The following is a 26,542-nucleotide window of genomic DNA, read 5'->3' as shown; positions in this document are numbered from 1 at the left end:
CAAAAGACTTCACTTTGGCACAGAATCATTGAAAAGCTTACGAGTATGCCATGAGAATAGTGCCGATAAAGCGGTACGTACGGGAGGTGACAAATCTGAAGTATTGATTATAGAAAATTGGAAAATGATGTCGTAGTACATCATGTGACCGTTTCTAACCAATGAGAAGCTTCAGAACCAGGGAATCCCTTATCGATGCATTGGTTTCTGCCGTGATGTCACACGTGAGCGGCTCCGTTGGATTTCACCTTTTAATTTATGCACGCACGGATCCTCTACGGATCCGTGATTTATGTTGTGAATTCGCGTAATTTTTGTCTATGAATTCTGATAGTGCTGTTTGAAAACTGACCCATCCTGGCCTAGCATGCAACCTTGCAACAATGGCACTCCCACAGAGCGCGCGTAATTCCGAACTCAGTGACCTTTCGGACCCAACATTTCCGTACGAAAAGGTGGATCAAGCATAAGTGGGAACGCGACTTGCGGTTTCGTTGCGGTAAAACACAAAAGAACGTTTAAATCCTTCGACAAATATACCGATTATCATTGTCGTCGCACGTGAAGAAATAGGATTATGTAATGATCCCGAGTTGACAAAACCGTACTGGCCTTGGTAATAAAGAAATCATGGGGCGTGATAATAATTCGGTGTTCCAATTATTACCGAACCAGGCAAATGTTGAGAAACCTTTGTGTTTAAATGTTTTATGCGTTGCAGGTAACTTGGAGGTTGTTCTTTGTTTTAATGTGTAACAATGGATTCTCAAGAGCATCGATCGTGCCTATCCAAGCATGAACTATACGGCCTCTGACTCCACCTAAACGTATAGGGTTTATATCTTCCAATGCAAATATGAAGCTTGTTTGTAGACAATGTATCATCTGTGAGATGTAGGCCATAATTGTAAAATAAAATTAGGTTTATGGAATTATTTTTGCGCATTTATATTCTTAAAGAGTTTACCACCTAGTTGATTTATAGACAAGCATTGCAAGCATCTTATCAATTGTATGTTTCATAAATGAAGTACCCTTTATAAGGCATTATTGAATTACAGCGCAGACATGTTGATAATTTATTACGATTCCTCTTTTTTAAGAGGTGACGACTTTTTCAAAGTTTCAACATCGCACTTTAAACATATTATAAGACCCTCCCCCCTCATTTGCATTTAAGTGTGGTTTAGGTGGAAGGAAATGGAAATGATATTTTTTGTAGTAAAGTTCACGACTGGAAAAAAGACGAGACGACACGATTTTTCGTTCTGGCATGATTTATTTGTCATTCCTTGTCAATTCTAATTTTTCATTAACAGCATAAACCAGCTTGATGTCAGAGTATCGTTTCATTCTGTGCTAGGTATCAGTGTTTTACAGCTCCATGATGTCATAAAAGAATGTAATAAATACCCCGGGAGTACCGATATCTAGGCAACAGTAAAATTCTGATAGTAATGACATAGTAAGCACATATGCTGCATGGGAAGAAGCATGTGTACATGTACATTCAAACAGACCTGAATCAAAGTTAAGTTGAGGTTTCAAAGTTGCGTTGAATAAAAATAATAGTATTTTCATGATTTGTCTTCACACTGCCTACATATATACATGAGGCAACAGGTTGCGAAATAAAATAACTGATGTTACTACAATTCAAACTGTAAAATCAAGGTACTTGCGCTCATCAATAATACATAATTGATCTTTGGTTTTCCAAGTTAAAAGAGTAAAAAGAATTAGGAAATATTTCAAGTTAATGAAATAGAAGGAAGAAAAATTAGTGCATGTCATGTTTGGGCTGGAATTAAGACCAGAACTCCGGACTTGAGAAACGTGACGTCATTGTGGATGTCAAATTCAACCTCGTATTGGAGCTCGAAAGCTAAGTTAACGAGGTTGTTGGGACATCCACAAAAACTAACACTTGAACACACGGAGTGCTGGTCTTAACCCTTGCCCCTATACGATGTGCGAAAAATCATACGAAAATCGAACGATTCAGGACTGTTGTGATTGAGTGAAAAATATTTGTTTGTGTTTAATTTTATGGATTCTTTTGATTTGATGTTTAGAATTCTGCTATCATTTTCTTGCTCACCCATGGACGTGAAAAAGGAACTTAGAATCAAAGTAAACTTTTTGTTTGCAAACGCTTTTAAGATCAAGTTAAATGCCTCTTTGTTTTCAACAATCTTTGATGCAAATAAAATTATGCATAATAACACAAGTACTCGTAAAGCAAATCTTAAATTGATTATTTGCTTTCAAGTTTTTTAGGCCACTTCGTTTTAGACCATTATTTGTTTTTTTTATTAAAGCCATCTTTGTTACCTGTTAATGGAATAATAAGTTGTCAAAATCGCACAGAAAAAGTAAACGTTGGTAGTATTTTTGCTAATCGGTTCAATGAGCAGATTGTTTTCAATTTTGTTTTTCAATGTTACCAAAGGATGTTACAACTGAACCGAATGACCAAACTGAGAATCGCAGAACAACAATCACTGCCTGGTGACTACTTGTACACAAGTGGCCTCAGTGATTTCTCAATGTCATGCTTCTGGAAACTAGACAAAATGGCTGCACCATGATAAAGTTCTCTGGACAAAGCAAATTCTGGGAGGAGTGGAGAACATTAACTGACTAACAATTTATAGACATACCTCAGACTATTAAAGGGAATGCAATGATTACTGTCTTGCGTGGAACAATTTGCCGTGAATTGCGTCGCGTGCAGACATGGCCCTAAACGGCCGCATTCGAATCGGTTGTGTTAGACTACGACACTACGGTTTGCATGCTCCCAGCTTTCCACTAATCATATACTGCTTTGTAATCGTAGTCAAAAACATCAGATTCGAATGCGGCCGATCTCTTTCTGTGCGATTCTGGATTTCATAAACTAACAAAGATGGCGACGAAGATTAGAAGGAGAAGGTGAAGAAGTAGGAATAGGAGACGGGCTGGAAGGCTGCTGCTCAGCCTTCATCATCTCCGCGATGAGATGGCAACGAAGATTAGGAGGAGGAGAGGAGGAGAGAGGAGGAATAGGAGTCGAGCTGGAAGGCTTCTCCTCAGCCTGCATCATCTCCGTGATGAGATGGCAACGGAGATTAGGAGAAGGAGAGGTTGAGGAAGGAGGAATAGGAGTCGGGCTGGAAGGCTGCTGCTGCTCAGCCTGCATCATCTCCGTGATGAGATCGCCTAGTTTCCCCGAGACGGCCTCAAGTGTTGGGCGAGCATCGGGACTTCGTCTCATGCAGGACTCGCCTAGCAGACGGAGACCGTGGAGGGAGTTTGCACCACCGGCTACAGAATGCACGAAGAGATGGCCAAGGCTGTAGATGTCAGTCTTCTCATTGTAAGCGTCTCTACTTTCCAGAATCTCGGGCGCACACTGGAAGTGAATGTTTGATGAGAGAGTAAAATTACTTTAGCCTACGCAGACTGTAATAATTCATTGTTCTCCGTCACTTCATGTTTATTTGGTTAAGCTGGACTTTGTCATCCTTACAAAATTATCAATTTTTGTTTTATAATTGAGTAAAGAACATTTTAATCTCATCATTTTTAAACGTTGGGCAAGGGGAGAGAAAGCACAAAAGATGCAAAAGGGAACACAGATCAAAAACAAACGTAAAAATATGGATTAACATTGAAAGATAACGGCACATACATGGTTTTAATTGTCTAGGTTTTGTTCGTACATGCTTGCTATATTTATAGACCCTCCTCTGTTCCTCGTCATCCAGGATCGCGACTGGGCCTGGATTTGATATCTGCGAGGTGAGTCCCAGGTCGATGATCTTGCCACACCAAGCCACCTCAGAGCCTGGTGGATTGGGACACACCATGGCATTATTCCAGTGTAGGTCGTTATGAAGCCAGCCAGCAGCGTGTAAAGCCTTGAGTCCCTCCGTGACATCACGGCAGACGTGCAGCCACTCTAACGGGTATAAGAGATCGTAGTCGTTCCGCGCCTTGCTGAAGTTGAAAGCCATGTTACTGTCCACACCGCCCACAAGCTCTTGGGCGTAAGAACAGTAATCGATGACTCCTACAAATTTGGGGAAGTAGGGGCAGTTCATCACCGCATGCATGGCTGCCACCTCGTACTGTAAGTCAGAGAAGTTTTTAACCAGCACCTTGACAGCAAGGGGAGTGTTGTCTTCTATATTACGCATCAGTAGGACTCCACCACAAGAACCCGACCCAAGTGCCACTTCCTTTCCGTTGTCAGACATAATGAACTCCAACTCGCTGGGATCGATTGAGGGATAGGCTGTGAGTTCTGGTAGTCCTTCCTGAGGATCCTGCGTTGCTTGGGAGTTCTTAGAAGAAGCATTGGCTGTGCCGGGTGTGGAGTCAGATGTTGCCGCATCTTTCCAAGCGGAACTCGTCGAGATTTTCGGTCGTGGCGAATGGTGATTTTCTCCAGATGATGCTTTATTGGCAATGGATGAAGAAGATTCTGCATCTTTCTCAGAAGCGGCCTCTTGAGGACTTGAGGTGTCCTTCTTAGCCTGTGATGCTTTACTTAATGAATCATTGGAAGGTGACTTCTTCGAGATGTAAGGTTGGTTGTCATATGAGGATTCCCTGTTGGCAACATCCCTTGGTTTACTTTCAGCAGATATCATCTCAGAGAGCTTTGAAATGGAAGGCTCTGGACGTCCAGCTGGCGTTGCCTCTTGTTGATCCGAGTCGCTCATTTTAGTTCTTTCTGCGGGTTTCTCCAAAGCTGTGGCGGAATGTTTCTTTGCAGTTATGGATGAAGAAGATTCCGAATATTTTGGAGATACGAACGTCACGAAGGCATCTTCTATAGTCTGCGATTCTTTGTCCTGTCTGTTATTTAAAGTTTTCCTGACAGAATTTACTGGAGAGGCTGATTGCAAACTTTCAACGCTCGACCCTTCATCTTCCGTCGATAAGGAGGTCATTTGGTTCAATTGGCGCATTATGTCGTTGGCTTTCGCGGCGTTGGCTTGAATTTCCTGGAGGAAAACACACAAAAAATGAAGATGTTTCAAAATTGAGATATTGCCAAAGCTTATTTCGACCATTATTGAAATAACTCAGACTCCGGCATTTCTTAAATTCGTAGATATTGTAAGATTCCGTAATGTCTTTACAAGATACAGTGAACATTGAATGACTCACGAGAGCCTCCTCTCTTGTGTAAGGTGTCTTGGAGTTGGAAGCAAGTTGCATTTGTCGCATCTTATCCCTGCGAGCAACACAACTCAGCACAACATCCACCCAACGATCCAAGTCATCTGGAGATGAGCTTTGCAGAGCAATTGCCGGGTTCATCTTGAGCTGCATAAAAAAATCCTAAAACTGTAACGGATGCTTTCTAACATGCACGAGTATAATAAGCTGTACCTTAAAGACAATGTAAGATTTATATGGTATCAATTAAGCAATATGAAAGATTCAATCGGTCAGACTTATCTCTGAAGATGTTTAAAATTATGGTGATGTACAATTTGTATCATACTCACAGCGAGTCGCTGTTCATGCAGAGGTGGGAATCTTTTATACTTTTGTATGTTTTTGCCTGACAATGGCTCTTCGTCATCCGGGTCAACATCCACCGTAGATGGCGCTCCATTAGCTTCTGTATATGTTGACTCTGAATGCTGTGGATTAACAGTGATACTTTCAATATTCCTAAATATTCGTCAGGATAATAATTATTACAAGCATACTTGGCATTGAAACAAGCGATAAAAAAATAAAAAGATCGTGAAATACCTTCTTTTAAATTCTGAACTTCATGTGGTCGTATTGTGAGTTTTTTTTTTTTTTTAAATTCATGAACATCATATGTTTTCTAACTAACAATTCTTACATCGTTCATAGATGACACTAAGGAGCTTTTTCCATCATCATTGTCAATATTCGTCCCTGCTCCTAGTTTCCTTGACGAAGAGGAATATTTGGACGTGGAGGAGACAGAGAGATGAGATGGAGACACAGACTTTGAGATCAATTCCAAACCACCACCTTGGTCTCCACCTTGTCTCCCCTCCTTGTGAGGTGGTGATGATGTCACAGATAAGGTTTCCATGGGGATGGAGGTAGTGACGTCGGTTTCATTGGGAGGGCAAGGTTCCAAGATGGACATTTCATTCTCAGATGCCATATCTCCATCTTGCACGATTGCCGATTCTAGCTCGTCGTGTGAGATTGTAGAACTTTGGAGTACGATGGAGAGACCACTTCTTGATGTTGAAGATGCAGATGCCTGTTCTGATGGTGATCCTTCATCATCGAATGTTTCGTCTACACTTCTCTCCAAGGCCTCCGTCTTCTCGGAGATTGCAGATGGACTGGTTACGGCAGAGAAAGGGACTTCGATTGAAGTAGATGGTTTCCCACCATCGCGGATTCTGTTTTCATCCATCAACATTTGGTCATGATCCTGTGATGACGTTGCAGAAGAGGTTGGTGTTATTGGTGAAGATGGTGTTTCATTTCTTGAAGGGGATGTCGGTCCTGGTCTTGAATTAGATCCTTCAGAATCTAATGCTCCGTTGCCATCTTCAACGACTTCAGCCTGTAGCCTCTGCGATGAACAAATGATGGAATTGGTGGGAGATTCACCATCTGTTGCGGAGGAGCAGTGAGATACAGGCTTCAAGATGGATTCTATATCATTTTGTAATTCATCATTGTCTTCTTGATCCTGAACCTGAAGATATGAAGGGCGAGTCGTGAAATCACAGGACGCATCATTCCCATTGGTAAGTGGAGACTGCAAGGCAGGCTGCGACACCAAGATGGACATTTCATTCTCAGATGCCATGTCTCCATCTTGTACGATTGCCGACTCTAATTTCTCTTGTGAGATTGTATAACTTTGACCTAAGATGGAGAAACCACTTCTTGATGTTGAAGATGCAGTTGCTTGTTTTGATGGTGATCCTTCATCATCGCATATTTCGTCTACACTTCTCTCCAAGGCCTCCATCTTCTCGGAGAGTGCAGATGGACTGGGTACGGCTACAAATGGGACTTCGATTGAAGTAGATGGTTTCCCACCATCGCGGATTCTGGTTTCATCCATCAACATTTGGTCATGATCCTGTGATGACGTTGCAGAAGAGGTTGGTGTTATTGGTGAAGATGGTGCATCATTTATTGAAGGGGATGTCGGTCCTGGTCTCAAATTAGAACCTTCAAGATATAATGCTTTGTCGTCATCTTCAACGACTTCAGCCTGTAGCCTCTGCGATGAACAAATGAGGGAGTTGGTGGGAAATTCATCATCTGTTGCGGCGGAGCAGAGAGATACAGGCTTCAAGATGGATTCTATATCATTTTGTACTTCATCATCGTCTTCTTGTTCCTGAACCTGAAGATATGAAGAGCACGTCGTGAAATCACAGGACGCATCCTTCCCGTTGGTAGGTGAACACTGCAAGACAGGCTGCGACACTGAGTTGTCATCGGGTGTCACGTTTTCATCTTCTCTGTCTTGCAGTGGGGATGACTGCGACGCTGAGCTGATTTCAGAAGGTTTGCCATTTCCTCTTGAGATCGACGTCAGAGGATCTTGATTAGGGATTGCTACTTCCTTGTCTGATGTTATCTTATCCTCCATCGTTGTTCCTTGCCTCTCAGATGGATATGAAGGCAAGACGCACACCGAGGAATTGCGAAAGGAAGCATCCCTAGGAGTTGAAGCTGGGAGTGACCTGTCATTGTCATTGACGATGATGCTCGTAACCTTCTCCTGCTGCTGTGATGAGATGGGATTATCACTACTCGCAGCAGGGGGTGAGCTTGACTGGAGATGACCCCGGTCACATTGAGGTGCTCCTGGGATCGAGAGGGGCTGGTTGATGTAGACTGGTCTTGTTGCCATGGCAGCACTGCCGTGCCGACGATGCATCTTTCCAGTTGATGCTGGTGAGAATAATACAATACTCTGTTAGCAGAACAAACTGAATGTGTAACAAGGAACACTTGTCTTTGTTAAAATGTGATTATTTTTTTTTGGAATTATTCAGGGTGATGTATGCTCACAAGGGGTTTTTATTTGGAAGTCACAAGTCCAAGGAAATGAATTTACAATTATGCAGCTGTCCTTGATGAATTAAGGAATGATTGTGTCGGCAATGAAGGTTGTCAGATAGATATAATTACCATTTCCTCCAAATCCCTTCGCTTCTCGATTCTTCATCAGAGCACTGGTGTAGTGGCTCTGGGCACCTGGATCGCTGTGGTCTTTTTTCAGTGATCTAGGTCGATTGACATGACCTAGGTCACTGTGGTCTTCTTTCAGTGACCTAGGTCGGCCGACTTGACCTTCCGATTGCCCTTGTGGTGTAATGAAGGGCTGAACGGTGGTCTTGGTCCCGCGACTCGGAGGAGCAAAGAGAGATCGAAGTCTCGTTTTCCACGGTCGCTTGGGCCTAAGGAAAGAAATGTATATAGGTGGCGGCCATTTTGTATAATGGATGCATCAAGGTAATTCTTCGATTGCACTATTCTGTGCTCTTTCTGTTGGTTGTTAATATCGAAAAGACATATATGACCACGACCATTCTACTTGTTTGTATCTGTTTTCCCGTTTCGTTTATCCCTTGATTGAGCTTCAAGTCTAATAAGAAACTACTTCCAGGAAAAAGAAAGATGCTAACGAGACTGGTTATCGAACAAGCAACCACCTCACTAACTGAATGACTGGTCTAATTTCATCCCACCGACATATTCTAGACAGTCAGCCCACCTGACTAAGAGAAAAAATTCCAGGAAACACACAGGAGGGGGAGAGTTAATCAAGGGCACAGTGCCTCAGATAGATCGTAATTCCTCCTGGACAACACCCATATCTAATCTTGTGGAGATAAAATGGGTTGCGGGGACCTATGTTCACTTTTGTTTCAAAACGACCGACATTTTGACGAAAGTGTGCCAATTCTATGCCAACGAACTGGAAGTACAAATATAGCAGGCTATAACAGTCTCCCTTCGGGCTGTAATCCATGCTTTGGATAGGGCCTACTTCTTTCTCTGCTATAGAACATTCCCTGATGGCACTCACCTTGATTTTGGTGGGACAAGTGCCTGTCCTACGACGACAGATGGCGGCCTGCCAATGTCGTCTTCTGGGGGACTCAAACTCGTCCTGTCGCTGCTGATGTTCGCCAGCTTACGGGACTGCCCAGCTCCGTCCAAGTTGCCTGATCTCTGGGTGGTGTTAGAGATTTGCGATGAGGCAATGAACAACGAGGAGTGGGCCGAGTCAACTGGGGCACTGGGGCAGGGTGGGCGTGCTTCTGATGCCAACGAGGGACCGTCGATGTTCAGAGGTCGAACCTTGTTGCGTTCAAAAAGACGCCGAAGGGGGAAACGCCTCCTGTTGAGTGGAAATAAAAATGGGTTTGTTTGCTGCAAGACTGCGTGTCCAACACATTCTCGTGGTTGATTTAAGGTATTTGGTGATTTAAATATAGATCTTAGAGATTCTTCTGCGTCCCTGGTTGCAGATAGGCTATTCTGTTATAATGAGAAAACGTCTGGTAATTGTCTTTTACTTTAATGGAAACATTTTTTGTAATGGGTAGACAGTATTGAAGTACAAGTGTAAAATTTCACTCCAATATCTATTTGTTCAAGATAAATGGACAACTGTATGTTTTGTGGAAGTCAGGAATTGACATATAACAGGCCTAATAACGGTGCAGTATTATGAAGGAACTTGGCCCAATTATGAGTCTTTGAGAAAATGTTTCGCATTTTCAGGTTGAATTCATGTTGCATTTTCAGCTGACATGATTTTTGGGTGAATTATTTCTTATAATGATTCTATTTCTAACTTTTAGGTTTCATTACTTAATTTTAATTGGATTTAAAGTGGTTTGCATAGTGCTCTGGGTTTTTTCTTTATCTTTGTTTTAATTGCAGGAGAAAGGACGGTGGGGAGTGGTCTCATTTTATTTTTATTTGTTTATTCTCTTTTTAGCTGCCCTTTTTTAAATTAGCCTGCTGATTTGAAGAAAAAAAAATCACCTAGTTCGGGGGCCTTGTAAAGGTGGCTTGAGATTCCGCTCATCCTTAGCGGAATCAATCTGGCGAGGGACATATCCACTTGGGCACACCCGCTGGGAGCCAGACATGGGCTGACCGGCATTCCGTGATCTTGGGTGGGTGTCACCTCCCCGTAGATTCCCGCTCTCGACACGAGCCGAGTGCGGACACCGTCCTCGGACGGTGGCAGAACCGTAGGGACCGCAGGTGCCGTAGTGCTGCCCGCCGTCTGCCGTCGAGGGATCCGAGTCACACGCCTTTCTGAATGATCAATAAAACAATATTATACATAACAGGCCTAGGACTGGGTCTATATAGCTTTCAGTAAACAGGGGATTGATATGAAGGTAGAGGGATGGAGTGTAGACGTGCTAGGGCGTCTCAACGGCGGATTCGGGGGGGGGGCAACGCCCCCCCCCCCCAAAAAGAAAATTACGAACCCATTTTTTTCTGAAAGTGACGTCGCAAAAAAAGCAGCCACTGGGTAAACAACCATCTTTTGCGAAAAGAAATTGGTTAAAAGTGGTCAGAAATTTCCTCAGATCGCAAAACAGGGCATCTAAAATCCAAGAAAAAAATATGCGGGCCCTTAAAGGGGTCCCGAAATCCACGCCGTAATTTTTGTAATTAAAATTATGCAGGAACAAAATTGTTTTGTTTGCCCCCCTCCAAACACAAATGTACTCTGGATCCGCCCTTGGACGTCCTGACATCCGGGGCTTGGTCCTGGGATTTTTTTCTTCTATCTACGATGCTTTCTCCTGCGTTCTAAGGCGATTTGAGAATATATTTACGAACTTTAGCATTCCATGTATTATTCTGGGCCCAGTTTCATAACATAATATATTCAGCGGCTGAACGAGGGTTGCGAATCCCCCTAGATCCGCTACTGAATAATGTCGCAATCACCTTGTGTTACTTTGAAGACATATTTTCACTGCAATGCATTCCAGTTATTTTGTTTCATACATCTTTGTTTGAGCGATTTGGAATAAAATTAAATGTTCACTGCAATGCATAAAACTTATTTTGTTTCATTAACTTTGTTTGAGCTTATTGGAATTTAATTGAAGCAAACAGACAGGTTTTGTATGAGTTCGACTTTGTTTAAGTTAAAAGCGACATCTTATATTAATGATGGGTTTGCATTCCACATTCCCGCATTTTCAGGAGAACAGTGTTGGTCTGGTTCCTGTTGGCTGCCATCAGATGAAAATTGTCCTCAATCATTTGGGGGGAAATGGGCGAATGCATGAAGCATTCTTGCAAAGGCACATGCTGACAAAACTCTGCTCTATATTTCATTCAAAGTTCGATCAGCGCCTTGATGGGTGTTAATCTTACTGAATTTATTGTGCTATACAAAAGTTAATAGGAAACACAAAACACCTCAAATGAAAGAAATTATAGGCCCATTGAGGACTAAACGTATCGTATAATTTTACAATAGGCTATACTAAAAAAATGTATCAATTAAAGACAATGAGATTATGAAACTGACGAACTTTCCGGGATCTTTTCTAAGCAAATTAAGCTCGAACGCCTACACAAGGGTCGCGCTCAATAGGCCTACGCATTATGCCTTCAATACTTGAAGGATGTGCGGACATGGCGTATGACGCATTGCTCTATTTACACGCTCTACAACGTCTGCCAAAAACTTAAGAAAGTACACATTTTATATTTTAAAATAAAATGTACTTACTTGTAACTTTCTGAAAAGGCCGCTGCGTACGCACTTGAGTAGTTGTACATCCTGAATCGCTATATTCTCCGAAAACGCTGTTCACTGATCGAAACACAAACACAAACTAACGTAATGTTACCAAGGCGCGACAGAAAGTGCCGATTAAGTTCCAAGTTTGCGCGCCCGTCATTGTGACGTCACACTGAAAACCGGGATTTGGATCTGAATGCCGCGTGAAGCGGGTTGTGCGCGTGCCCGGTTTGATTATTTTGGCAAAGTGCCAGCAGGTCGTGATTTTGGAAATTTTGCTCCCGATCCCCGAAGTCATTATTCGCAGCGCGATTTTATTTGATGATTCGCCTTTATTTTGATTGAACCCTATCTTATCAATAAAGCATGGCAATTCTACTGCCCTCCCCCAGAATTTTTTTAAAAAAAATTAGTCATTACGTTTCCGAGATCAGATGGCAGTGAAATTTTTTTTACACTTTAATTACGTTAAAACAAATGAAATATTATCTCTACTAACATATCCATGGTTGTCAAAAAATGAAGTCTTATTTTGGACCACATTTAAAAGTGAAATTCGGCCGTACCATTATTTCCTTTATTTCAATTCATGTCAATTAAATATTACAATCAGAGCGGAACTAAGCCAATTATTTATCGTCAATGTACCAACAGAGGGCGCGCTTGACAACAGATAGTTTCTTCGGATACTCTTGATTACACATTGTCGAAGCATTTAAAAACTTGCAAATGGTACCCCAGTCTGAGAACCAGACATTCACGTGCGGAGCTGGAGCCACGGTCGAACGTCTGATATCCTAACATACACATTTTATGCCATCCCGCGCGCCAGCCAATCAGAGTCGACTTTTAAAACTTTGACGTCGTTTCCATCAGAAATGTGGACTGAGCTGTTGATTGGTCAATTTATATGTCAGTTTTGTAACAGGTTACGTTACCGAAGAACCGATATACGGAAGGCGCCCGCTGAATGGTCAGAATCTCCAGACGCAGTCTTGTGTTGCATAAACGCCGAATCTGCTCGCATATCGGGGGGGGGGGGGGGGGGGGGGGGGTTCGAACGAAGTTTTCAATGGATTGGTTTTTAAAGCACTTACGAGGATTCCTTTAAAAAAGACTTCGTATAGTTTCTCGCCCGCTCTGACTTGGCCCGATAATAGGCAAAGGATCATTTGCATTTCTTTTTTTCACGCATTTTTTCCCAGCTCGGTCACAGTGTATTACCGTGGCCCCTTTCGAGAAAACAGTGAAAAAACCTATTCACGAGCCGTGATGGACCTTTGCGTAGCAGCCATCTTAGAGGGCAAGGCCTTTGTTTTGCTGGGATTTGCATGAATGAACCTGTTGTGCATTCATTGTTACTGAATTAAAATAACAAAAGGTGCCCTCTAAGATGGCCGCTAGGCATAACGTCTATCATAAAAAAAATAGTTTGTATCATTGGAAATCACCTAAATCTCTTGACGTTGATGACGGGATAAAGGCCCGTGGTGTTTAGAGGTGTTAATAGGTCTACAAGTTCGATCTCCAATCCAAGTAAGCTTTTTGATAATAATTCGGTAGGTTAATTTTGCCGCTTTTGATCATATTCATGAGAAAACTGTGATGCCATTCCGGGCAGAAACCTCAATGCTACAGATAATTTAGCACAAAAACGGAATAAAAATAACCAAAAAGGAATGTCAAATACTTTTCAAACATTTAAGAGGAGTAGAAAGTTGCATAAATGTGAACTTCGATCCTAAGAAAAGAAAAACCCCATTGTACTTTGTAGGAACCCTTTAATAAGGTATAGGCCCTGCTTATTTTCCATCGGTCTCCAATTTCTCTTGACCATTAGCAGACGAGACACCTCAAGTTAAGCCAACGGGGAAAACAATATTTTTCCCTACGACACCCTACAACCTCCCTCATAATGTTTCCCTTTTACTTTGTGAATTGTTGATAAGCAGTATTGCTGAATGAACTCATCAATATAAAAATTTAATGCTTCAATAGAGGATGAAAGAGCTATCCGAAAACTGAAGTGCTGTGTGTACGATGTGCTGTGTGTACGATGTGCATGTGCGCCGCGAATACATGTGAATACACACACATGTGCTATATCATATAGCACTGTGCGGCATTCACTGTGCTATACTTTACATCGTGTAACCATTGGTGTAACTCAGAACTGTGTTAGGCATTATTTTCTTTTGAGACCTCAGGAAAAGCTTCAAACATGAGGTAGGCACAAGTAGTGTTAATGTCCTCTTATTGAACGGTGTCCTCAATTCGACGATTACCGATCATGTATTTATGAACCCTGGGTACAACTATAGAATGCAGGGCCACTTTATGGTGGTGTACCCTAACGTGGCGCACTTCGAAGCATACCCAAATTTCCTCGTGTAGTGTTGCCAAACCTCTTTGTTGACAAACCTCAAATTCATGCAGTGAAATACTGGTACTTTTACCTTATTAATGCTTGCTATTTAACCTCTGTGAACAATTTCGGTTTCATAAAATTTAAGCCGAAATTAAAAAACGGTGGCGTCCGGAAATTGGGCACAATTTGGCGGAGTGTTCCCTAACGTGGCGCACTTAAATAAATCTCGGGAAATTCCAAATTAACATTTAAGAATTTCTGAAAACTTGATAAATTCTGATAAATCATTATTATCTCTACTAACATACCCAGCCAGATGTTTGTCACAAAATTATTTTCTTATTTTTCGGGGCATTTTCAAAGGGTTCACTTTGCACTTGAAAATAAAATCGGAAAATCACGCCAAAATAAGTTTTTCTTTTAACTTTGTAGCGGGTAAATAAATTCGCGATTTATGAACGGGAGTGTTTATAACTTGATGAAATTTCACTGTCTGTGAAATTTCAGTTAAAACTTTTGCTCTAGCTAGGCGTTACAGGCGAAAAATCAAAGTGCGCCACGTTAGGGGGCGCGCCACGTTAGGGTACATCAACAATACTCTACATCCGCGCCTCCGTACGGCTGCGTGGAGGCGTGGAACCGCAGTCGACCTACCTCCGAAAATCGATCGTGGAGTACGAGTCGTGGAGCCGCAGAGAATTGCGCCCTCTATCGGTGCGTGTCTCTCCGACTCCGCGACTCCGCGCCTCCGCCACCAGTGTATAGTGCCCCGCGTCACGCAGAGAATTGCGCCCTCTATCGGTGCGCGTCTCTGCGACTCCGCGACTCCGCGCCTCCGCCACCAGTGTATAGTGCCCCGCGTCACGCAGAGAATTGCGCCCTCTATCGGTGCGCGTCTCTGCGACTCCGCGACTCCGCGCCTCCGCCACTAGCACTCCAGTGTATAGTGCCCCGCGATTCTGCGACTCCAAGACTCCGCGCCTCCGCCGCTCCAGACAGTGCCCCGTCGCCCTCCTCCCTTCCTAATTGGCCCGCCCATTTAAAGCGATTCTGCGACTCAAGACTCCGCGCCTCCGCCGCTCCAGACAGTGCCCTGTCGCCCTCCTCCCTTCCTAATTGGCCCGCCCATTTAAAATGGATATGGATGCTTCGTTCTCAAAAAAATTCCGCCGAGAATTGCGCCCTCTATCGGCGCGAGTCTCTGCGACTCCGCGACTCCGCGCCTCCGCCACTAGCCACTCCAGTGCCCCGCGTCTCCGCGATTCTGCGACTCCAAGACTCCGCGCCTCCGCCGCTCCAGACAGTGCCCCCAAAACATTTACAAGCACGCCCTCCCTTCCGATCCTTCATGAGAAGCTTAGAAGACAAGTGCAGTGCATTCCTTCGCTGTACTTAGCACTTTTTTGCAGGTTTGCATATCTATTACTCCTATTCCATCCACGCCTCCAGGCAAAATAAAAAACCTTGCTTCGGCGTGGCCCTGCTTTCTATAGTTGCTCCGAACCCTGTTCCTTTCCTTGTGCCTAGTCATGCTAGTTGGAGTTACCTAGCCCGACTGCGTCTGGCCGTACAGTACTATCGCAAGCTCTGTAGTACGGCCAGACGCCCGATGCTTCCACAGAGACTGAATTTTTTGGGCCGCCGATGTAGCGATTTTGCTACATCTTTCGATCGCGATTATCTTTTCATCCAGGACACAAATTTCCAAAGTTAAGGTTCGTAGTCGTAGAGCAACTCATACCTTTTCGAAAAAACGTTCTTTGGTCTCAATATTTTCATCCATCTGGCCACAAGCAGACAAGACGAATTTCAGTCATCAGATTCCACAAATATCGTCCCCCATGCGATTCCCCCATGCGATTTCAAAATGGCGGCCGCGCTGTAATGTATGCATTATGCGAGCGCGCTTGGGCAAGATAATGAATATGCATTATTTAGTTCATGACCTCGTGTTTGTATGGCCAGCCGCGCTGAGTGTCCGACAAATGTCATAAACTATGATGCATATTCATTATCTTGCCCAAGCGCGCTCACATAATGCATACATTACAGCGCAGCCGCCATTTTGAAATCGCATGGGGGATCGCATGGGGGACGATATTTGTGGAATCTGATGACTGAAATTCGTCTTGTGGCCAGATGGATGAAAATATTGAGACCAAAGAACGTTTTTTCGAAAAGGTATGAGTTGCTCTACGACTACTCCTAGAACTATGAGGCTATGATGTGCATGCGTACAAGTGCATGTACCGTACCCCCCGCGGCGCGCTCCGAGCGAACCGAAAATCATCGCTGGATCATATGCGTGCACGTTTCAAGTGTCAGGTTCGCTCAATGCGGAAAGGGCATATTTTTCATCATTTTGGCCTAAAAACCGACAGAATACACCTATGTTAGTTCCGCACAAGATACGTGAGTATGTCAAGAGATAAAGTACGGAGTATAGGGGCAAACTGTGCAGCGGTTCTGTGTGAAATGGCTGCATTTTGATGGACGTTTTTGTACTTTATTAGTGTTTTGTGCTGCAGGCAATTTTGCGGGCTTCTTGATCTATGAGGCTCCGCTCACGCGGAGCCTCATAGTTCTAGGAGTACTCTACGACTACAAACCTTAACTTTGGAAATTTGTGTCCTGGATGAAAAGATAATCGCGATCGAAAGATGTAGCAAAATCGCTACATCGGCGGCCCAAAAAATTCAGTCTCTGTGGAAGCATCGGGCGTCTGGCCGTACTACAGAGCTTGCGATAGTACTGTACGGCCAGACGCAGTCGGGCTAGGAGTTACCTAGCCCCACTAGTGTGGCCGTCGGTATGCTGCGCTGAACCTCTGGCCACACACCGTGGTGCCGCGCGCTACTGAGGACGAAGTTTTCATAAAATTCAGGGCAGTTTCTTACATTTTCAGTTTCTTACTTTCTTATGGTTGTATTCTATGATGTCTCACCTATCACTTCTGGGATGCTTAGGTCTAATGATGTTCCATTTTCCGAGATATTCTTCAATCTTTCTGGAGTCCATATGCACTCGTGAAACGTCTGGTGATGGCAGCCATTTTGAATGGGACAAGAGATGACCTCAAGCTGTGATGTCGCGTGTATGCAAATTGCTTGTCGAGCGCGCGAGGGCGCGAGTTGCAAATGCGACGGCTGTTTCCTGTACCATGCATTTATCGTCAGGGGTGCCACGTGCACCGATCTCTATTCAGGATCTACGGCACAGGAAACAGCCGTCGCATTTGCAACTCGCGCCCTCGCGCGCTCGACAAGCAATTTGCATAAACGCGATGTCACAGCTTGAGGTCATCTCTTGTCACATTCAAAATGGCTGCCACCACCAGACGTTTCACGAGTGCATATGGGCTCCAGAAAGATTGAAGAATATCTCGGAAAATGGAACATCATTAGACCTAAGCATCCCAGAAGTGACAGGTGAGACATCATAGAATACAACCATAAGAAAGTAAGAAACTGAGAATGTAAGAAACTGCCCTGAATTTTATGAAAACTTCGTCCTCAGTAGCGCGCGGTACCACGGTGTGTGGCCAGAGGTTCAGCGCAGCATACCGACGGCCACACTAGTGGGGCTAGGAGTTACCCAGCCCTAAATTTTATCATTGGATTGTAATTTAGCATGTTTAGGGCTGGAGGAAGTTGTTCACCAAAACCAGCAGCATTGGCAGGTCCCCCAAAAAATTTCGAATATGTGCAATTTTGTCCCAGTTAGGGCCTACACACTAACTTCAACTGGAATTCACCTTTGTTTGTGCACAAGCAAACTGCAGGCATCATCATGACCGCACGGTTGTCGGTTATGCCTCCTTTTTTTCACTGCAATTGTACTAGGCTGAATCTTCATCGTAGATCGTTTTTTACTTCAAGGACCTGTGTAGTGGTTATTCCAGGCAAGGTTAGGGTGAGTCCCAGTTGAAGTTAGTGTGTAACTGGGACAAAATTGCACATTTTTGAAAAAAAATTTGGGACCAGCCAATGCTGCTGGTTTTGGTGATTAACTTTCTCCAGCCCTAAATGACAACCCAATGATAAAATTTAGGGCTGGGACTGGGTAACTCCAGCTATCTTATGCCATGGCTTTATTGCATAGCCCAGTCGTACTCCTAGAACTATGGTGAGCGGAGCCTCATAGACACAGAACGCCGCAAAATTGTTTGCAGCACAAAACACCAATTAAGTACAAAAACGTCCATCAAAACAGAGACATTTCCCACAGAACCGCTGCACAGATTGCCCCTAAACTTCGAACAATACCTCATGACATATTCACGTTATGTGCACCCAACAAACATCGGTGGATTCTGTCCGTTTTCGGCAAAAATGATGAAAAATATGCCCTTTCCGCACTGAGCCAACCTAACACTTGAAACGAGCACGCGCGCAGAATGATCGCAGTCATTTTTGGTTCGATCGCTCGGAGCGCGCCGCGGGGGTACGTACTTGCACTTGTACGCATGCGCATACTATCGTTCCGCTCACTGGTTCCGCTCTACACCATACCCCCCGCGGCGCGCTCCGAGGGCAGCATTTTAATATTTTGAGGGAAAGTTTTGGGTAAAACAACAATGAAGATGACAAAAAGGCAACACAAAAATACAGATGGCGACCACTTTGTGATGTAATATTCGAGAGGTGGTAATACCCCTTGAGCTGTTGCAGAAGCTAAGGTCACCCTATCTGCTTGAACCATGCTATCACTATAATAAACGTAGTCCAACACTGGTGACCTCAAATGCCTGTGCTGATCTGTGGTCAAAGTGGGAAAAGCGTTATAGTCAGTGAGGGCATCAAAGCTCAATCTGAGGATCAATCTGATCCCCAGAATGTAGGTGTTGTGATTATTTTGAGATTGAACATTTTTATCTCTGTCATGTCTGTTTGGCAGGGGTCGTGAAGGCAGGAGGGGACGCGGAGGATTCAAGTCACATGGACAGTAAGTCACTTTAAAATCACTTACATGTATATTCTTTGAGATCAAGGCCATGCGTGACCTGTCAGCCAAAAAGAAGCTGCAAGTTTTTCTGGAATATATTCGTCGATCAAAAAACAAAAAGCCAACCAAATAAAAGTTAAAGTTTTTCAATGGAATCCAGTGATTTCCTCTTTTTCCCAGGTTCAAAATTGAAATGCTTTTATTTCAAAAAATGATATTGCTGGCTTGATTTTGGGCACGAAAGTGGACGTTTGTGTACTTCATTATGTTTTTATCTTCAGCACGTGTAGAAACAAAAAATATTAAAAGTTTTGAGAAATGTGAGAGTATTGGTACGAAAGTCCGCAAATCGAGCTGTGAAAATATCATTATATCACCCATGCAAAGGCATATAACATTTCCATTTTCACATATCCTACTTTAATATACTAGCTTAACCCTAACCTTAATACCAACTCCATCAAAATCCATCCCCCACTTTGGGGGATTTTGGCAGATAAGTCATGTGTACCAAGTCCATTAAAATCCACCAGCACCAGTGATAGATTTCCATGGATTTGGTCCTGAAGCATTATGAGAAGCAGAGTGAGTAATGGATTTTGACGGACATGGTCCTCTACTTAGTAAAAGTAAGTAGGGAGTTAGGGTTAACCCTAACGATTCCCAACCAGCCAACTCCAACATCAGGGTTTGTTGGAATCTGTTAGGATGAGTACTGCACTAGTAAACTGACTGTGCTTTAGGTGGGATTAGGCGTACCACAAATAAACAGAGTCCAAATCTTTATGCGCACAGTTTACCATATGGTGTTGGGATTTGCAAGGATGAGGAAGGTTCCTACTAAATCACCTTATGGAGTTATGGTTAACCTGCCAGAACACGGAAACACCTTCATGTGAACATGTTTATTTTGTCTTTCCTACATGTAGATGGCAAGATGGCTATACTTTTTAGATACTTAACATTTCCAGTGTAAAGAACATTTAGTTATTCACTCTGTCATTCAGTTTTTTAATAAGAGAATCAGGAACTATAGAAACCATTGTCTAGTGCCTTTATACTCTAAATATTATTTTGACATTGATTTGCAGATGGCGAGCCCCGTTCATTCCCCATGTACCTTTTGACATGATCCAGGTAAGATAACAGGCATTTTAAGACAGTGTATCTTCATGAGCCCATTTTTTCTACTGTAGTCTCTAACTGTATGATGGGAAAACAGTTGCCAACAATGCCCATTTTCTTATGATGTATTGTCGTCTGATTGTGTATGGCCCTGAATGTCTTCAATTCCACTTTCCCTTACCCAAAAAGGACATAGTACCTGTTACTTGGTACACCTCAAGCCACCACAGAATTTTGGCCCATTGGAATTAACAATAAGCACACTTTCTGAAACTTGTTAAGTATAAAATGTGCATATATGTAACACTAACAGAAAATACTGAATTGGAGAAACAACATAGCGCCTGTAAGCCAGATAACAGCATGAAGTTGGCTTTTGGTGTGCATAGCTGCACAAGTACATATGTAAAGTGTTGAGACATTTTCCCTTGCTTCTGTATTTTTTCACTTCTACAGTGTGAGGCAGCGTTTCAGAGAGTGAAGCCCATGCCTGATGATCAACCACTCTTTGATGTGAGTCTTGTCACCCTAACCACCCTGAATCCACCAAAATCCATACCCCTGTTTGGAGTATTTGGGTGGATTCAGGATACATGTACCTCCATATTGAAAACAGGAATTTTGATGGATTCAGGATACCTCCATACTGAGCAGTCACCAACACCAAAATTTGTATGCATGACACAATAGGTGGATTTTGGTGGATTCAGGATACTTTCTAGTAAAAGTGCTCAAGGGGTAAGGGTTAATATGAGTCCTTAAAAGGCTGTGGCCAAGCAGTCTAACCCAATCACACTCAAATTGGTTTGGATGATTTCTGTGTCTACATGTAGGTCCAGCCTTTGGGGGTACCACATGTGTATGTGTGTGTCTTCAATCAAGACACTTTGTCTCAGTAAATTGCTTCTCCCACCCAGTAGCAGCATTGCAGTACTTTTGACTAGTATCAGTCATGATACTAGTCAAAAACCTGCCTTCGTACTGCCAGACTAGCCCTGTCTGAATTTACACGGCGATTTTTGCCATTCAAACTTTGAAACAATTGTTACTTAAATGAGGGAGTAATGGTTTTGAACGTGTGGTTTTAAATGGTTAGGAGCATGCTTGGCATACGCACGTATTTGCTGTATCTTCTTAACCTCGGACTTCAGCCATATTTGGTTCCTCCATTTGTAGAAATCAAAAATTATTTTAAATAAATTTTGTTACAATGTATCAAACTAAAACATTTTCAAACTTAAAACCTACAAACTTTGAAGAATAGACTATGCTTTTCATAGAATAAAATACAAAGATGAATACAGAAATATTGTCCTGTTTAAAACCACCCATGTGATGGGCTCTCCATTAATGGAATAGGTACATGTAGTGAATGTTCAATTATTACATCCTCAATATTTAGTGAAGATTTTAAATTCCTAATAGATTTATACTACAATTCAGGTTACATGTATTTTCCATCGTTTCATCTCTACGTCTTCCTCAGGAGCTGATTAAGAAGAATGGGGAGTTATCACCCACGCCTCTGGAGCAGTCTTCTGTACTCAGCCTTGTCACTAAGATCAGTACTGTACTTGATGAGATCATTGTTGCTCCACCTACTGGCTTTGACGTGGTAAGAACAAGTGGGTCTGAAAGCATAACGTCATGTGGTGAGGTTTTGGAACCCTTGACCCATGGACATTGTACATGGGTTGCCCTTCTACCGTCTATCAATTTAGATAAATGGCAAAGTTTACATTTCTTAAGTCCTGAAATTGTATTCACACAAAGAAGTGCAAACCGTAGCAGAAAATAATAATGAGGCTACTCATACAAGTGATTCACAGCACAGTACACCATCAAGCTTTTGCCTGCAACTGACCACTTGTCAATTTCGTATATTTGACGTGCTCCTGCTAAACCCGGACAAAGTTGACAAATGTTATTTTTTAGTTTTAGGCATTTTTAAATTCCTGAGGTTTTCAGCTTCAAAGTGCTATATGATTTTCATAGTTTATGTACCGTGACTCTATCACCCCTAGGAGAAGGATTAAAGGGAAGACACAACATTTGCAAACATCAAAAATATTAAAATGATCAAATTATCACGAAATACCTTACTGAATTGTAAGGGAATGACAGTCTAAAGCATCCTGTAAAATCGTCGCTCCTGGTGTGCCGACATTTTCATGAAAAATTTTATTTTTCCAACGCCGCTCGGCCGACCAGCGTTGGAGAAAACTGGCTTTTTTTCAATAACTGCTCCTAATTTTTCATATTTAGTTATTCTGCATTTTCTTTGCAATTGACTACACAAGATTGACTACTACAAGCCTGCTAGACTGATTCTCTGACCTTACAATTCCCCAAAGTCTACAAATTGTTCTGTTTCACCTTAAGTGGGGTCAGGGAACCAGACTACAAGAACATGATTGGTTTTCTTGGTTTTTCAAGCGTTTACAAACCCAAAACATGAAACAAGTCAGTTTAACAATATTTGCTATAACACACTTATTCTCCAAATCCATTTATTTCTGAAAATTGCAGCAAAAACAAATGTTGTACATTCCCTTTGAGCAATTACGAAATACACACATGTATTGATATGCTTTTTGTGTAAATTCCTATAAATTTTTTTCTTCATTAAATCGACCAAACACCCAGTTCTGCTTGATGGATCAAAGTTAATATTTTGGGAAGTTGTAAATTTATAGTTACTGATTCAGAAACTCTCAAAACCTGAAAGTGACTTCACACGTCCTTTGTGCAAAAACAACTTCTGCAACTTTGTCCGGGTTTCATGGGAGCAGGTCGCATATATTGTCCTTGTGAAATGTCCTTGTGATTATGCATATATTGTACTTGTGAAGCCTTGAACCATAATTGATATTCAACGATAAAATTCCATCTGTATAGTGGGAAATGAATACCATTTGGCAAGCTGATACTCAGATTTGGAATTTTTACACTATGCGCTGTGAGTAAAGCAGGGATTTGTACAGCCAGTGATTGCTTTTTTTCTGTGTTGAAGTTCTGAAGTTTCCGGACAAGACTTCCTTCAAATTTCGTCTTTAGAACCACTGAACACTTAACTTTATGTGGAACTGTTATAAGACAAAGCTTCAAATTGTATTTAGATGGCACTGCTTCTTTTATATTGAGCCAGTAGAAACATTGTAACTAGTGCGGACAAGGTCTAAAGATATTCTGCAGTGCGTAAGATAATTTGTTATGCCACTTTTTAGTAATAAATTGGAAAATGTGAGAATGGTTATATCAATTGAGTCAAAACATGCCGGAGGAAATACAGTAATCACTTAAAATCTCCCAGAAATGTTTTGGTGCATAAATGACTGTTCCTGCAAGATTATGTAGCTGCTCTTTACACTCCTTGTTATATTTTCTTGTGTAGGTGGTAGAGCAAGTGCGTCAGGTGGGGTCACACAAGAAGGGAACCATGATGAATGGGAGTCCAGTCGCTGACTTAGTCGTTATTCTGAAGACACTACCAACAAGTAAGAACAGTGAAGGAATGGGCTAGCAAGGTTTGCACAGCATAATCCCTGTAGGAGCTAAAACGTGCCTTTGCTTATGTGAAAGGCATAATGCAAAGTTTGTGCAACACTTTTGTGCACATTTTCACTAAATGATAGCACTGCATGCTGTTTATGTGCATCCAAGAAGTTGTACTGTCCCTGCCATTTTTTATGTACACCTGCCATGCCTGGACAATTTTGGTCTTGTTTTTTGAGTCGATAATTTTCTAGCAGTATGAAAGAATCTAGCATTGAAGTTCATTTCTAGTCCCATTATTATATCAAATAAATGGAAAGGTACCATATAGAGCTTGTAGTAGGAGCTGCGTTACTGAGGCCCTCACGTGACCTGTCATGTGAGTGCCTCAAGCATGGTCACGTGACCTGTCACGTGAGGGCCTCAGTAATGCCAGTTAAGAAAGACACCGAGACGATGTCGCAAGCTACTACTACAAGCTCTTTAACTCAAGTCCCAAAAAGGTACCTTACCATTAATTTAAATATGAAAGTAATTAACTTTGGGAATTGAACAAGATTATCCATCCACCCGTTAAATTATGGAATAATTACATCACTGAGTTTCAATTGTTTACAACCGGACAGTAATTTAGTCGGATCTTTTCCTACCTTGTATTTATGACCGATGGTACCCCCATGTCCCTATACCCCATACACACCCTAGACTTTTGCAATCTAGCACCCCCCCCCCCCCCGATATCTCAAAAGAATTCCCGAGATTGTTGTTACACAATGACCAACACAAAAAAGGGGGTTCAACCTTAACTTTTTTGTTCACTAGCCAGCCGAGCTACTGAAACAGACTCATAACTAGACCGCGAGCATTTTCACTAGCGTCATGTTTTTTTCTTTTATAGAGTGTCTCATAAACATCAATATGCGTACATGTAAAATGTGTGTAGAGCCTGAAAGTTGACCCCTGGTGGCGCGCTTCAGGGCCCCTCGAAAAGAAAAGTTTTTGAAATTAGTTTTGGTATATTGATTTCTTTTTAAAAAAATCACCCTCGGAATTTTATGGAAACTGACAAATTGCATGACATGAAAAAGACTTCTCACTTCCGAAAACTTCCACCATGGAACTCGATCACTCGTTCATGCATGCAAATTTATGAAATAATTTTGTGGCGGACAATTTTTTGAACAAACTTGAAGGATTTATTTTCATTTAAAAACAAATCTAAACTGATCGTTGTTAAGAACTGTATTAAAAAGTGAACCAAACAAGCCTGAATAAATTTAGAATCCATTAGGTGTAGGTAGGTAAATCTTCGCGTCATTATCATTTTCGTTCTCACGCAAGTACGCAATGTGAAAACAGACGTGATCGAACAAGGAGACCTAGCTACGAATATAGGTCGTAAGTAAAATTTGTTTTTACCATTTCCAACTGATTTCTCATCTATTCTGTGGCAATGGGAGTGTTTTTAATAAACAGATCTTATCATTTAACCCTTTAAAACAGTTGATAAAATTATACAAATTGATACAGGTTTGACTTCTGAATTCAATGATTTATTTCTTCCTATCCTTTTTATTTTTGCCGTATCCCAATAACTTTTTGACTCGCCAGCCGGGCTACTTAAGGACTAGTTAGACTAGCCGGCCGCTGTTTTGACTAGCATTTGGGTAGCGGGCTACCGCTAATTTCGATCCCTGGGGTTCCCTCTGTCACATATCTTGCTACATATGTGCATTTGGTGTCGAATACATTTAAGCCTACACATTGACAACGTCTAATCAGCATAAAAAAATAATCCAAGATAAAACATTTCTGACCTACATGTACCTACCCTATTTCTAAACGGCATGCAATCGGAAGCAGGTGTTCTTTATTTCTTTGGCGTTCACAGCAGGTGAGTTTTATAGAGCAGTACATTTCATCTAAGCTGAATATTGATGGATTGATGATATTGAGATATTTCCTGTGGGGCTCATTACGGGATGGCAGTGTTACTGAGACTTCCTGGAAATTGATCAACTTGAAAGGATTTAATGTGCTGCATAACCTTCATTTAATTAACCGTGCCAGGTCATGCACTTTTTTGCACTTTTGAAACGTTCTTGCCATTTTAAAAATAAAATCTTTCATTACACAGCAATAAACACGCCTGTACGATAGGATTATTGTGACACTTGTTTATTGTTATGGGAGAACATGACTTCTTAACACAGATCAGCGCCTCATCTTTGGCTGACTCCTGGCTTATTGGATTAATAGTTGGGAAATATGTATGTAAAATTGGTACATCAGCTCAAGAAATACCCAGTGGAAAGAAATTGCAATGTGTCCACAAACAGTGTGTGAATGTGAGTATGTACACACCGGCAATCTCGGACCTAGGACAAAAGGGTTAGGGCACAAACAATACGTCCACGATTGACCGATAGTCCACGATTGAAAATAGTGTACAAAACCAATGAGAGCTGTTGCTAAAAAGTTACAAACAAAGGAATGAGGATTAGAGACAATAGGGTGTCCACGATTGCTGGTGTTTAGAAAGAGGTGTGTGTGTGTGCAGAAGTCTTGAAAGGCACAGCAGGTGAGACCACAGATAGCACCTATAAATAAGCTCCTGGATCTCTTGTTTTCCTCCCTCTGCAAAAATCAACACTTTCAATCTGGTTGTGCTCCGTGGTAGCACATGGACTGTATGTTGGCTGCCTAAGGCTCCTTTACATGCCAACGGCTTTGATGTTGTATAGCTGCGTCTTTTGCAATTTAGCTTCTGCTGTTAGTAATGACAAAATCCCCCCCCCCCAAAAAAAAAATTAAGTAAATTAATTTAATTAAATTGTCCCTAGTGGGCA

At 42.2% G+C, this 26,542-nt stretch overlaps 2 protein-coding genes across 3 annotated transcripts in view; one reads left to right on the top strand and one right to left on the bottom strand.

Moving 5' to 3' along the window:
• Nucleotides 1–2,612: 2,612 nt before the first annotated feature.
• On the bottom strand, nt 2,613–11,838 carry LOC119720956 (mucin-17-like). Its single transcript, XM_038190823.1, has 9 exons — nt 11,750–11,838; nt 10,027–10,305; nt 9,059–9,373; nt 8,158–8,426; nt 5,858–7,917; nt 5,508–5,645; nt 5,164–5,322; nt 3,708–4,997; nt 2,613–3,397 (listed from the first exon to the last, which is right to left on the bottom strand). The coding sequence occupies exons 1-9, from the start codon at nt 11,797–11,799 to the stop codon at nt 2,903–2,905; spliced, it is 5,055 nt and encodes a 1,684-aa protein (XP_038046751.1). The 5' UTR covers nt 11,800–11,838; the 3' UTR covers nt 2,613–2,902.
• A 1,940-nt stretch (nt 11,839–13,778) lies between these two features.
• LOC119720014 (interleukin enhancer-binding factor 2-like) overlaps nt 13,779–26,542 on the top strand; it is a 96,227-nt gene continuing 83,463 nt past the window's right edge. Inside the window, exons 1-6 of one of the 2 annotated variants that reach the window (XM_038189512.1) lie at nt 13,779–13,987; nt 19,026–19,073; nt 20,165–20,210; nt 20,655–20,711; nt 21,685–21,813; nt 23,593–23,695. In XM_038189512.1, coding sequence (XP_038045440.1) covers nt 13,983–13,987; nt 19,026–19,073; nt 20,165–20,210; nt 20,655–20,711; nt 21,685–21,813; nt 23,593–23,695 — 388 coding nt within the window. In that variant the 5' untranslated portion in view covers nt 13,779–13,982. The remainder of the gene's footprint in view (nt 13,988–19,025; nt 19,074–20,164; nt 20,211–20,654; nt 20,712–21,684; nt 21,814–23,592; nt 23,696–26,542) is intronic. The other variant, XM_038189513.1, reaches the window with a different exon arrangement.

The sequence above is a fragment of the Patiria miniata genome, unplaced genomic scaffold (genome assembly GCF_015706575.1).
Source record: "Patiria miniata isolate m_02_andy unplaced genomic scaffold, ASM1570657v1 HiC_scaffold_9, whole genome shotgun sequence".
Lineage (NCBI taxonomy): Eukaryota > Metazoa > Echinodermata > Asteroidea > Valvatida > Asterinidae > Patiria > Patiria miniata.
This window is presented reverse-complemented; position numbering and strand designations above follow the sequence as displayed.

Bases quoted from the DNA above. Each gene is read 5' to 3' on its own strand.
- LOC119720956 (XM_038190823.1), bottom strand. From the start codon at position 11,799: ATGTACAACTACTCAAGTGCGTACGCAGCGGCCTTTTCAGAAAGTTAC. The intron at 9,374-10,026 runs GTGATTTTTTTT...TCCACTCAACAG, and splicing joins TTACAAGGCCCCCGAACTAG to GAGGCGTTTCCCCCTTCGGC. The intron at 5,646-5,857 runs GTAAGAATTGTT...GTTAATCCACAG, and splicing joins TAGTGTCATCTATGAACGAT to CATTCAGAGTCAACATATAC.